The sequence below is a fragment of the Capsicum annuum genome, chromosome 8 (genome assembly GCF_002878395.1).
Source record: "Capsicum annuum cultivar UCD-10X-F1 chromosome 8, UCD10Xv1.1, whole genome shotgun sequence".
Classification (NCBI taxonomy): domain Eukaryota; kingdom Viridiplantae; phylum Streptophyta; class Magnoliopsida; order Solanales; family Solanaceae; genus Capsicum; species Capsicum annuum.
In genome coordinates this window covers 118,983,093-118,997,651 of record NC_061118.1, presented here as the reverse complement: position 1 = coordinate 118,997,651, position 14,559 = coordinate 118,983,093, and the positions used below count along the sequence as shown (strand labels likewise).

At 33.8% G+C, this 14,559-nt stretch overlaps 2 protein-coding genes across 2 annotated transcripts; one reads left to right on the top strand and one right to left on the bottom strand.

Moving 5' to 3' along the window:
- Positions 1-551: 551 nt before the first annotated feature.
- LOC107838832 (calcyclin-binding protein) lies at positions 552-4,576 on the bottom strand. Its single transcript, XM_016682055.2, has 5 exons — positions 4,236-4,576; positions 1,829-1,972; positions 1,175-1,414; positions 1,032-1,091; positions 552-925 (listed from the first exon to the last, which is right to left on the bottom strand). The coding sequence occupies exons 1-5, from the start codon at positions 4,350-4,352 to the stop codon at positions 821-823; spliced, it is 666 nt and encodes a 221-aa protein (XP_016537541.1). The 5' UTR covers positions 4,353-4,576; the 3' UTR covers positions 552-820.
- Positions 4,577-6,066: 1,490 nt separating this feature from the next.
- LOC124886632 lies at positions 6,067-11,912 on the top strand. The gene is made up of 2 exons (XM_047395505.1): positions 6,067-9,176; positions 10,460-11,912. The coding sequence occupies exons 1-2, from the start codon at positions 6,067-6,069 to the stop codon at positions 11,910-11,912; spliced, it is 4,563 nt and encodes a 1,520-aa protein (XP_047251461.1).
- The last annotated feature ends 2,647 nt before the right edge of the window (positions 11,913-14,559 follow it).

Here is a 14,559-nt window from a genome sequence, read left to right as displayed (position 1 = left end):
GATATGGAAAGATTGATAAACAACCATACTGCGGAACGAGATCAAGCAGTTAAACCGCTAGGAGAATGACGGAGAGAAATGTACTAATTACGACTAGCATCTTCATTTCTTTTCTGCAGCTTTTTGTAGGAGATCTCTGCTAATTCAATTAAGAACTGGTTGTAAAGGGTGATTTTTGCATGCTTAAAGCTCAGCTTGGCTAATGAATTTCAGTCCTAGTGATTTCCTCAAGACAGCTCAACTGCATCAAGCCTGTACAAGTAGTAGCAGTGAAGTATAGGGCACTTGAGTTGATTGTTGACCAACAGAAAGCATAGTGTTGTCGAGTAAAATTGAAGTACACACCTAAATCTCGTACAAACGCTCTTTAGCACCTGGGTGTTCGATTCTAGGATGCTATTGTTTTTCGGTGCGCCTCCAGGACAAAGTGGAGAGCTCCAACACGATCACCAACAATTTTTTGTTCAGCACAATAGCTACGAATATTGGGTTATATCAAATTCTATAAATCAAATAAGAAAACTGAAAAAGTAGAGATGAAAGACGGTCGGTTGCTACGTACATCATTCATTTTTTGCATCACTCAAAAAACTTGTTTTATCATAACAAGGTACTCTAGTTTAAAGACAATGGACACCAGCTGCAAATTTCAGCATTCATCTAATTAAATCTCAAAGAACCATCCAAGCAACATGCTGTAAAAATTCTACATCACTTGTCTGAGACTACAAGCTATTCAAATGGTAACAGAATACACAGCCTGCAACTGTTCACCACCCAGGATAAGCCCCTAGACCCAGTAAAAGGCCCATTTCAACTTTCAGGTGTAGCGTTTCAATGGATCAGTTGCCTTGCCAGATCTAGCATCTGTCCAGGCTTTTGCAATCGTTTTCTTCATCTCCTCATCACCCTCCTCGTACATATTCTGCAAATGAAACATCACTTATTACATATAACTGCTTGAAAATAAATAAGAAACTTTTGCAAAGAAGTGAAGTCCAAGATATCAGATGCTGTGAACGAGCAATTACCTTCATCAAATCCATAATTCCTGCCATGGGGTCTTTTTCTTTGTCCAAATTTGGCTTGAACTGCAGGATAACAAGTGTGACAGGGTTATTATAACAAACAACAAAACAAAAGTGAAAAGTGAATCCATGGAACAAATAATAACCTTATCCTCTTTGTAATGCAAATCCAACCAGTTCCCTTTGGAAGCTTTGGCCAAGGTGATGACAACCCTTGTGGGTTTCACGAGCACCTTACATTTCTCAGGTACAATTTCTTTGTTCAATTTCGGCAAGGAGAAGCGATAGTTCTTTCCATTTATATCATGAAACTTGGCATCAAAAGACATAGGCTTGAAATCTATCTCCATTTTCTCCTGATCTACTCCTTCTAATGATAGATAAATCTGCATGCGACAAAAATGAACCACCAGAGAAGAGACAGACAACACTGAAGGCGTAAGAATTTCAAAAATCCAGAACTGGTGAATTGATTAGAATATTATAATTAGAGCAAAAACCCTCCGCAGTAGTGCTTCTCTATGGTCCAGTAGAGGTACAGTGAGAATTAGATGGATGAGTTCTGTTACAAGGGTTGGAAGGCTAAATATCCACCTTTCTCGTCTCTGCTTTGGAAACCATAGTTTGTAAACAAGAATCTTACAAATTTAAATGGATGAGTTCTGTTACAAGGGTTGGAAGGCTAAATATCCACCTTTCTCGTCTCTGCTTTGGAAACCATAGTTTGTAAATAAGAATCTTACAAATTTAAATGGATACTGAGGGGCTCAATCTTATTACTCTGACTGAAGAAATTGTACCTTCACTTTGTCCTTGTCCTGATCCCAACTGAAGGATGAAACAGACACATAGTTCAGTGATGACAGGTTACGGATCACCTTTGCTGAAGTTGAAACTGGAGCTGGTATTTGCGAAGATGGCACTGAAGCACACCCTTTTGACAGCTGCAGAACAGCAGACACATTAGGGAGTTGAATATCTTAGAACTGTCAAACTTGTTCATAGGATAAAGTGCTCAGAACAGATATAAGCTTTGTATGTACAACAAACATCCTAATGGCAACTAAATTAACTACATATGGAACCCTTGCGTGCAATTCGTGATTCAAGAAGAATATTTCATGTGGTTGTAAAAATAAGGATGTTTCATGTCAATTTAAACGCTATCGCGTCATTTCTCTTAATCTTAACATCTAACTGAAAAGAAACAGCAATAACATAGACATCAAGCAGGTAGATTTTTAGCTGTACAATTTTCTTATCTCATTCATGCGTTCCCTCATCCATTTGTCGAAGGAATATACTTTGAAAAGAATCAAAAAATGAAAATAATGTTCAGGCAGTATCACCTGAAATCGTATTTTGGATTTGTGCATCTTGTTACCTTTCCAGAAAAATTCCAAGTATCACACATATCATCAGAAATTTGAAAGCAAATAAAGTGATGTAAACTACAAATTCAAAATGTTTGAACTGGATTACATTTTGACCCAGCGGCTTCCACTGGTTAGACCCGATTTGACCCCAATGTTAGACCAACTAAATTGGAAGCTTAATTTGAAAGATAAGAGTAGGCTCAATGGTTCATTATAGGTTCAATCTATTAGGCCAAGTCAACAACCTAGTGATGACCCAACCGGTCAAAATGCTGGAGGGGTTGGACGGGTTTGGGATGGTTTTTCCACCCTACTTAGCATTCATTCCTTTCCAAACACTGGACTAGAACCATTATCTTCTAAAGTAGCCACCTCATAGAATTAAAACTGCAACGTCCACTATAATATTACAAGACCCATTCTACAACCACTAAATTATCTAGACAAGACGGAAACTAATCACTTTACTCGTTTGGATGGTTGTTACCTATTGTATTGTATTGTGACGTCACATTAAATACCATGTTTGCTTTGATTGTTACATAAATATTTTTGTATCGTGTCGTTAAGTCCATCATGACATAACAACAAAAAGTGTCATTTTATGTATAGACCAATTTGGTGTGATCGCGTTGTTATCTTATTTTTCTTCTCATTTTATCTTTGCTTATTATCTGATAATCCTATTTTATCCTTTATCCTACCTTTTATATTAGCTCTACCCCATACCCAACTTTTCTTATAGGTCTGTCCTTCAAATTGCACATATGTGACATCATGCAACAATGAAAAAGGATACAATCTATACAATACAACAAAAATAAGATACAAACGATATGTATTAACCATCCAAACAAATACAGATTCTTTGATACAGCTTTCAAGAGCATTCACGCCATCATACTTCCCAAATCCCATCCTACAAACTCAATCATTTTATTGAAGGGAGACATCAAGTGAGACTTACAAACAAACCTTACCTTACCTTACCGGCTTACCCTATTAAGAAAATCGATACCTTTAGTTTTCTACACAAAAGTTGGTCCTAAAATGAAATGAATCATGAGAACTAGTATCATTTAAACCGAGTAAACGAAATAGTACTGCATTAATTGTTTAAGCATTGAAAGATCTAAAGAAAGAGAAGACACACATAGGATATTTGAGCAAAGTTCAGTAATACCCAACTTACAACAACACTAACATATCCGGTGCATTCTTACAAAGAAGGGTCTGAGAAGGAAGGATAGAGTGTAGGCAGATCTTTTCCCTACATATAGACCTTTGGCTCAAGGAAAAAACCCCAAAGCAGTCTAGAAAAATAACAGACAACAGTGAAAGCATAACAAAGCATTCTAAACAGTAACTAGAGCAAAATAATATGGCAATCAAAGTATAAGACACACCTGATAGTAACAAAAATTAAGGACAAGATACTACTAGAGCAGTGCTACGACTGCTAATATGGATGAATAGCAAGACAATACACTACTACCTTTATCCGTATCATTTACTAATTTAAGAGTCGCATATTCAGGCGACAACTCACACACGGGAAACAAAACGTAAATTTAAAGATATACATACATACAAATATGCTGACGAGCAACAATAGCGGAATGGAAATAGCAAAAGACTCGAAAGGCCAGTCCGGTGTACTAAAAACTACCGCTATGTGCAGGTCCAGGGACGGACTGGAGCCAGACCACAAAGGTCTATTATACACAGTATCACCTTAGATCAGGTGACAGCAACCTTACCGGTCACTCAACGCCCCCATCAAATAGCAAAAGACTTATAAAAGTAAAAAGTGAAGATTCAACGAAAAAACCTTTTCCAAGTTACGAATCTCAGAGGAAATGAGAGAAAGCACACGAGGTCGTTTCGCTATGCCCTGAAGATGCTGAAGTTCTTCCAAGTCTAAAGCTAAATCATTGTTCGCTGCCATCTTCTACTTTGTTCTTTCAAAATCAACTATTCAAATGTGAATTGTGAGTTTTGCTAGACTTGGGAGGTCATATAGTATAGCATAGAAAATGCTAGAAGACTGATAAGATTCTAGAAAGAAGTTTCTAGACCCTAGTGGTGCGTCCAATGCCGTGTTAATGGGCTGGGTTCTATTAATCCAAGTTTCGGAAACATCATAATTTCCCCGTATTTTAAAAATTATCTACAAATATCATATTTCTTTTACAGTAAAAATATCACTCAATTATTTTTATTTTCCTCAAAAGATATTTAATATTTTAAAAATATTTCTTCTCTTCTAATTAACATGACATATCATTAAAAAAACTCGAAGAGGTAGATTTGCCTCAAGATATAGATCTTCTAAATAAATGGACTATTCCGAAGGTTGAGTTAAAAACTATTTATGAATATGGGTTTTTTGATAAAATCAAACACAAACAGATTATTAAAACCTCAGAACAATCTCTTGCTCTAAATGCTGATGAACAGACTATTCAACTTCTGCACAAGCGAGATATTGATATTTTTAAACGCAATTTTAACTATATGCATATTGGTCTTGTACAAATTGCTTTTCGACCTCTAACCTTAAAGGGTCTTCCTGAGACATTTTTAGCCGCTCTACGCGATGCTAGAAATTTAAATTTCCGAAAATCTTTAATGGGTTCTATCGAATCAACTCTTGCGTATGGTCCTGTTTATTTCAATACTCAGCCTAATTTATTATTATCTTTAACTGATGTAAACATCCTTCACGCCTTAACCCTAAACGTAAAAACTCATGGATATAATTATGCTCCCGGATCTGAACTTATTGGCTTGTCTTACCGCATATACTACCGCCTATTATCTACTTTAAATCCTCGTTGTAAATTGATAGATGATAATTCTGATTGCACTCTTCTTATTGAAACAAATTTTATAAAATCCAAAATAACTACTCGAAGACCTATTCGGTGGGATGAAATTGACTTCCCTCAGACTTGGGTTCTAAACTCTGTTACTTCTCTGAAGCAGTTAGCACATGAAGTAACTAATTCAGAGTTAACACGAGTAACTCAGAACTCAGATGGACAAATTTGTCTTCAATTTGACAATAGTCCTCCTGCTTATCGAAATTCTTTCTCTTTACCTAGAAGACTTCCTCAAATTCAGCATATTTCTCCTATTGAACCTTCTGCACCTATATATGGCCCCGCTAGAAATCGCGCTGCATCATTACATACTTTAAACTCTGCAGATTTACCAACGACTTCTCACAATGTTGATAAAATTAAAATAAATTCTAAAACAAATATTGTTCAAGATTTCTATAATGAAAATCCTACTCCTTCCGAGATGGAATTCGACATTAATTCTGTTTAAACATGATAGGACAACTTATTGATTTTAGTCCTGGTTCTCAGGCAAGAAAATATATTCAAAAGGAATTTTTTACTGAAAAATGGACCAATTTTAGGACTTGGTTTTTTGAAACCTATACTCAGGATGAATTACGAAATATTTCTGAAGAATTTTATGAAAAATGTGTTCTGCATAATCAAATTATCTTTTTTGTTCCTTGGTTTATGTCAGCTTATCTGCCATCGTATATCAAGCTTATAGAACGTTCCTATCAAAATCCTGACGGTACAGTCACTCAAGCCTGTTATCCTCCTCAATCGTCATTCATTCTCCCAAATAACACAGGCATGACTTTTTCAGCCTTTCAAAAATTTATTCATGACGATGTCGGAAAAATTACTGTCTCTGAAATAAATAACCTTATATCTCAAAATAATTATTTAAGTCTTTATGTTAAAGTTCTCGGTGAACATATTTCCTCTCTGGATACCAAACTCGATGAACTTATTGTTCTGGTAACCCAGCTTAGTGCAAAAATTAATTCCGCTGATATTCCTTCTACTTCCAAACAACCTGTTGATGAAGGTTTTATTCTTTCAAAACCCTGTATTCAACGACCTATTGAAATCGATGGTTTCACACAAGACTCTCCAATCGATCAATTAGAAAAACTCCTAGATAAAAAATTCTCGCACTTACATATTCAACCACTGAATATTTCAAATGAGTTTGTTCACAATCTTGAATCCAACTTTGCGGATGATCTTGATTCTTCTGACAATCCAAGTAAGGTTCTCTCGACTGAACTTTACAAACTCAAAGGTATTTTTAAACGACAGCCAGGGAAAAAATACGCGGATATTCCCCGTATGTCTACTGCCTATTATCCACGTCCTACTCCCCAAGATGTTCTGATAGAGGAACGGGATTGGAATCAAACAAATACGTCTTATAGCGGTGACGCTATATATGAATGGAATATTGACGGATTATCCGACCGACAAATCTCTATCCTTATTCATCGTATGTCTATGTATGCTACAATCGCGTTAGCCACTAAATCCACTGGTTCTAGCACCACTCAAAATGACCAAACAATTTGTAAAATGATTGTTGCGGGTTTCACTGGTCAACTCCGAGGTTGGTGGGATAATTTTCTAGATGATACAAAACGCGAAGCTATCTTTAATGCTACAAATGATCAACCGGGGAAAGATAATCTTGGTCGTGCTCTCCCGGCAGGTAGATCAGATGCAGTCTATACACTCATGCTAACTATTATTGAACATTTTGGCGGACGATTTACCAATCAATACGAAAATATTCGAACCCTTCTCAATGGTTTAAAATGCCGCCATCTAGGCGAATTTCGTTGGTATAAAGACACATTTCTTAGTCGAGTCATAGACTTACCCGAGAGTAAGTATGAACATTGGAAAGCTAAATTCATTGACGGTCTTCCCCCCCTATTTGCTGCACGTGTTCGTAAAACTCTTAGAGGATCTTATGGCGAAATTCCTTATTCTGAAAAAACTTATGGTCAACTAATTGTAGCTTGTACACAAGAAGGCTTAGCCCTCTGTAATGAGCTTAAATTAGCTAGACAAGTCAAGCTTGATAAGCTCAGAGAGAAATCTCAATTGGGCGACTTCTGTGAACAATTCGGCATGGAAAAACCCTTGGTTCAAAAATCCCGAAAATATTCAAAATCCAAAGCTTACTATAAATCCAAACACTCTAGGCATCGGAGTAAGGAAGAGCGCGAAGCTCGAAAGTCCTTCCGAAAGTCTACTAGATTTGCTAAAAATCATTCGAAGCGTGATTTAGCAAAAATCAAATGCTATAAGTGTAATCAATATGGTCATATTGCTCCCAATTGCAAATTGCAAAAACTTAAGTCATTAAGACTTTCTGAAGAAGTTCATGACCAAGTCTATAATTTATTATATACCTCTGACTCTGAATCTGATTCTACTTCTGAAAATGATTTTGAATTACCTAATTCAGGTAGTGAGCAAAATCAGAATAATAGATGTAATGACTGTGATAATGATTTGTGCAATTGTGATGAAATGATGTATAAACTTCAAGCGCAATTCGAAGACCTAGATCTTGATGTTAAAACTCTCACCGCTGAAAATATTCTTGAATTACTTAAAGAAGTTTCGGATGAAAAACTTCGTGAGAAAATCCTTAATCTTGCTACCCAAACAACTTCTGCTTCTTCTAGTACATCTAGAGATAACACTTTCGAAAATCAACCTATGTCTTATTCTTTAGCTGAAGTAAATCGGCGGCTTGCTATAAGTAAAACTCCTGGTAGAGACACCACTTTTGACGATTTGAAACTCGAAGTTGAAAAACTCAAAAAGGAAATTATTTCGCTACAACAAAATCAGATGGTTACTGATCATCGACTTTCAAAACTCGAAGAAACAACGAAATTTTCAACTTCTTCTTCAAAAGGAAAAGAAAAAGATTTTGAAGTCTCAAAAAATTCTGAGGATACTCTTCACCTTGAAAATTACAATACCGAAAATTCGAAAAATGATTCTTTTCTAGGGATGATGCAAATTGTCTCTTCCCATAAGTGGTATATTAATTGTACCATATTAATTAATAAAAACTTCTTTATTACTAACGTTGCTATGATTGATAGTGGAGCGGACGTTAGTTGCATACAAGAAGGTCTGATTCCTACAAAATACTTTGAAAAAACTACTCATGTTATTAGATCTGCATCCGGACATTCTCTTGATATTAATTATAAATTGCCTAACACGCATATTTGTCAAGACAAGGTATGTATTCCTCATTTCTTCTTCTTGGTCAAAAATCAAATTTATCCGCCTATTATTTTAGGTACTCCTTTCATAAATGCCATTTATCCCTATAAGCATATTGATGCCAGAGGTTTTACGGCCACATATAAAAATCAGCCAATCTCATACCCTTTTATCACTCATCCAGTCACTAGGGACATAAACGCTCTTATTAATATAAAGCAAAATCAGCTTAATTTCTTACAATTAGAGATAATGAGCATTAATATTTCCGACACCATGAAATCGGTTAAAATAAAAGAAAAAATAAAAACTATTTCTTCCCAATTAATGCTTGATATCTGTGCTGATCATCCAAACGCTTTCTGGAATCGAAAGAAACATATTGTTTCTCTTCCCTATGAGGAAAACTTCAGTGAAGACAAGATTCCTACAAAATCTCGACCCTGTCAAATGAATACAAACTTGGTCGAATTTTGCAAAACAGAGATAGATAGTCTCCTTCAAAAGGGACTTATTAAACCCTCTAAATCTCCTTGGTCTTGTACTGCTTTCTATGTTAATAATGCTGCTGAAAAAGAACGAGGTATTCCTCGGTTAGTTATCAATTATAAACCTCTGAATAAAGTTTTAAAATGGATTCGTTATCCCATTCCCAATAAAAGGGATTTACTGTCTAGATTATATGACGCTAATATATTCTCTAAATTTGATCTCAAATCTGGCTATTGGCAGATTCAAATTGATAAAAATCATACTTATAGAACTGCTTTTAATGTCCCCTTTGGACAATATGAATGGAATGTTATGCCATTCGGATTAAAAAATGCTCCTTCTGAATTTCAAAAAATTATGAATGATATCTTTAATCCTTATATGGATTTTATCATTGTCTATATAGATGATATTCTAGTATTCTCAAAGACTCTTGAAAGTCATTTTAAACATCTGCATATTTTTAAGCAAATCATTATTCAAAATGGTCTAGTCATTTCAAAACTAAAAGTCAGTCTATTTCAAACTAGTATTCGATTTCTTGGCCATAATATTTCTCAAGGCTCAATTGAGCCAATACAGCGGGTACTTGAATTCGCTACCAAATTCCCTGATGAAATTACTGACAAAAAACAACTGCAAAGATTTCTTGGCAGTCTTAATTACATCTCTCCCTTCTATCAAAATCTGTCTCGTGATCTAGCCCCGCTCTAAGATCGTCTGAAAAAGGATCATAAAACTCCGTGGACTAAAGCCCACACTAATTTGGTAAAACTAATCAAAACTCGAGTACAATCTCTTCCTTGCACTTCTCTTGCCAACCCTAATTGGTTAAAAATTATTGAAACTGACGCCTCTAATATTGGATATGGCGGAATACTTAAACAAGTAAATCCCCATACAAAATCTGAATGTTTAATTCGATTCTATTCTGGTAAATGGACCGAAAGCCAGAAGAAATACGCTACGGTTGCTCATGAAATGCTTACTATTGTTAAATGTGTCTTAAAATTTCAAGATGATCTTTACAATCAAAAATTTGTCATTCGAACAGATGCTCAATCGGTTAAATTCATGTTTGATAAAGACTTTAAGCATGATGCTTCTAAAATAATCTTTGCACGGTGGCAAGCTCAGCTAGCCCCTTTCGATTACGAAATTCAGTATAAAAAGGGTAGTGAAAATTTATTACCTGATTTTTTATCACGCGAATATTTAATATGACTTTCTATACTCGTTTTCTCTCTGAAAAAACAATTCTTGCAATTCTTCAAAGTATTCCTTTACCTAAAGATATTCAGAAATTGATATTCGAAACTCTCATTCATAAGCTTGTTCTGAATGACCTATGGTGGTTCCAACTAATACATGATGAATTATGGTGGTACACCACCCCTGAAAATACTGACAATGACTGGTATGATATTGATATAAATGACTAAATAATGATGCTTCTTTGCAGTATGGCTGATCCCCTTTGGCAAATAGCCAGAGGAAGAGGTCGAGGTAGAAATCAAAATCCTGCATATTTGCACCATGGAGGACGAACGAATCCTTCTTATCCACGAAGTACCAGAAACTCTGCTTATAGCACAACAAGTTCTAATTTCCCTGTACTCCAACATGGGAATCGAACTCTGGTTAATGCCCGAATCTCTCAGGAGGCATCGTCCTCACAAACTCCGAATATTAATCTTGATGATATTCCTGAAACTCATCCTTTATTCCAGCAGATTAAGTCCTATTTATCTGATCAAAAAAAGGCTGCAGATTCCTTTGCATCAGTCATTACTGAAAATGAAGATAAACCTTCATATGAGAAACTCGAAGCAAGGGAACTCATTATTTATCTGGAAAATCAGCATATCCCCTCACAAGAAAACTCCGAAGAAGCATGGAGAATCTTAAAAAATTATTTAACCGCTAATGTTTATATGGCAGGAGAATCCTACAAAACACGGACTTATTATGAGCAAATTTTAATTAACACCGCCAGTGCAACTTTTGAGCACAGCCCTCTTGGTGAATCCACCCCTGGAGTACATGGCTACTCCAAAATAGTCATCAAAAAGCTCATCCCTATTGAAGAATGGGGAATTTCCTCTATGACGCAACGAAGTCTTCCCATGGGTCCGCAAGGACAAACTATTGCCAACTTTACCTACTGGGATTACATTAAAGCTTTTACCTCTGTGTTATACTACAATAATTACAAACATAAACACACTTGGTTCATCAAAATCTGTCCTAAAGTCTTTGAGAAACCTATTCCAAATTGGTTTATTCGTTGGTGGACAAATCACGGCCCATCGGTAAAAATTTTGCCAACCGAATATACTTCCTTATATAACTCATGGAAAAAATCCTCTCCATTTCTGACCGAATTATATCTCTCTGACCATATCTGCAAATTAGACACTATCAATCAAATGTACTTTTATATCGAATTCTCTATTCCCTGGATACATCGTTGGTCGATTGAAATTGGTTACGATTCACAACAAATCCCAGCTATTTATCGGACTTTTTATTGTAATTTCTGGGATAAACTGCTCAGAATAGACCCCGACACCAAACTTCCCTATGGACATGACCAAAAGAAAGAAATCAAGGAAAAAATCTCCGCATATGAAAGAACACCCAAAAAATCTATTTTAATTGAAGATAAATCACTCAATTATGTCTCTAGGAGAATCTCTGCTCATGATGGAAATAAGCTCCAACTCATTGAAGAATATCTGGCCGAAGTCCGGGACAAATTACTTCATACAGTCGAACAGACTTCAGACACATCTATGAATAGCACGGAGCGAAACACTGATGATATCACGGATTCCCAGCCACCAGAAACCCTGAATGCAGACGAAGTATTAGCCAACGCAGAAGAATTTCTACGATGGGGCCACAAAAAATAAATCTGAATATGTAATAATTATTGCTAATACTATTTCAAAATACTGTGGTAAAACACTGTGTCAAAATACTGTGGAAAAACACTGTGCACAGGTCCCACATATTACTGTGCAAGATTCCTTTTTCTCTTCTATAAAAGGAGCCTCATTCTAAAGAAGAAGAACAAGGAATTTTTTAGAAATTCTCTCTTATTCTCTCTTGTAATAATCTTAGTAAAGCAATAAAGTTGGCTTTGTGAATATTATTCCGGCGACTCTCCGGCAAGGTACATACATATTTAAATTTTACTTTTTACTTTGTTGTCTTCTTTAATTCTCCCAGATCTACGCCGTGACTATGTCCGGCTAGACTCCTTTTTTATGTTCATACAACAGTTCTAACCTCTCGAAGTATACGAACTATGAAAGATCCAGACTCTACTTAGATAATACAAGAAATTTTATGATTTCCCGACTTGGTTCCGAAATGGAGGTACAGTCGAGATCAACAGTTACACCACATGGTAAAAATATTAGATAATCTCATAACTTAAAAGGAAATAACTCGTCTGATAATACTATGCACATTACTCATCAATGAAGTAGTTGGTGTGTAAAGGTTTGAATTATTTTATTTGATACTTTTCAAACTTTTTCTAATTTATTTATTTCACCACTTAATAATATTTTTTAAAATTCAAGGTATTTATATAAATTAATACTAATTTAATATTTTTTGGTTATTTATTTCATATACTAAAGATTCTTAAAATGTAAAAGAAATAAAAATGATGGCTTTCGGATTTTCATATACGTACTAAATGTACTATTTTTGAAGGAAAGAAAAATTATTTAGTCATGAAACAAATTAAATTTTTAAAAAAATATTAACAAAATGATCTAATATTACAAATGAATCTTTAAAATAGTACCCAATCAATTATCGCTTGTTTTTTGTGGGTTTAGGATGAGGAAAGAATATAAATTGACGTTTAATTATATAATAAGACAAGTATAATATAATAGAAATAAAAATTAATATGAAAAAACTAAATTAAAAATAATAAATTTTTGTTTTCTGAAGTTTTTTGCCTATGTTAACTTTGCAGATTTATTTGATTCGTTTATGAATTTATTTGTGGAAAATTCACAAGATGAATCCATTTTTTATCAAAAAGATCTTGCTTAAAATTTTGCAGGTGATCTACATGCGAATTTTGTTTGACAAAAAAAAATAGATTTTCTCCTTCAAATTTTGTTTGATAGAAAAAGTTTTAGGTTTTTCATCGAATTAGTTTGGTTGAAAAACTTGTAAAGAATTAAGTTACCGGTAAATTTTTTTGCAAATTTTCAATAATTTTTTTTACTTAATTTAGATTTTCTTGTAGTTTATAAGACAAAGGTTTGAATAACTGATTTTGAAGAATTACACAGGTTTATTATTAAGAAAATAGGATTTTAGCAACATGGCATGCTAAGAAGGAGAGAAGTAGGAGAGAAGTAGATTTTTAAAGTGTTAAGTATTTTTTGAGGAAAATAGGGATAATTGGGTGATATTCTTGTACGAAAAGAAATAAAAGTGATATTTGTAGGCAATTATCAAAATATGAGTGACTATCTATGGCAATTACTCCTTTCAATTTGTATGATCTTGACTTTAGATAAAATATAATAAATTAAAATTTTAAAATTTGATGGTATTAAATTAAAATAAATAAAATATATAAAATTATTTTTTAATTTTATGATTTTAAATATATTATGTGAAAAGTTAAAATTACAAAAATATTAATTATTTTAAAAAGAAAAACTAATTAAAAAGTATAATGAGATTAAAAAAAACTTAAACTATAGTGATAGTTGTTCAAAAATTAACCTCAAAACAGTATAAATTTGAAAACAAGAAAAAGAATATGACATAAAATACGTAGAGACGAGAGATAACTTTACTTCTTTAAGTCTATTCAAATGTGTCTTACAATGGTGAATAAAATTTCAGTTTATAGGATGAGAAATCTCTCCAAATGTCACCAAATATTAAGGGCCCGATTGGCCATGAAAATTTTTTCTTTTTTCCAAAAAAAAATTTCAGAGTTGAAAATTGTAGTGTTTGGCCATAAAAATTCGAAAAATAATTCCGGAAATATTTTTTGAAAAGGAAAAATAGGTTTTTTGTGTTTTCACAATTTTTCAACTCCAATTCCAACTTTTATTATTTTTACATATAACCTCAATCTTTTAAATTTTTACATAAAACTCTCCTTATAACATTACTTTTTCAATATTACGTATATAGCAGTTTTTAAGAATAAGATAATTATAATTTCAAACTTAATGTTATCCTAATTAATATCTATCTTTTTTTCTCTCTCATCATTATTATTCTCCCTTATTTAATTTTCTCGCTTATTTAAGACATTATTTTACTGCTAATTATCCAGATTAAAAGAAAAAGTGAAATAATAAATTTACTCTATGAAAAAAAAATTAATGTGTAACTGTGTTCATCATATTTAGTTATAGTTTAAACTGCAACATCAAAAATTTAATTTTTGTAGACTATGATTTACCATTTTGTTTTTGTCAATGAAAAATTTAAGCGATAAAAATTACCAACATAAGAAACTATCATTATAAAAAAGTGTGAGTTATTGCTTGTGTTTTAGTCATC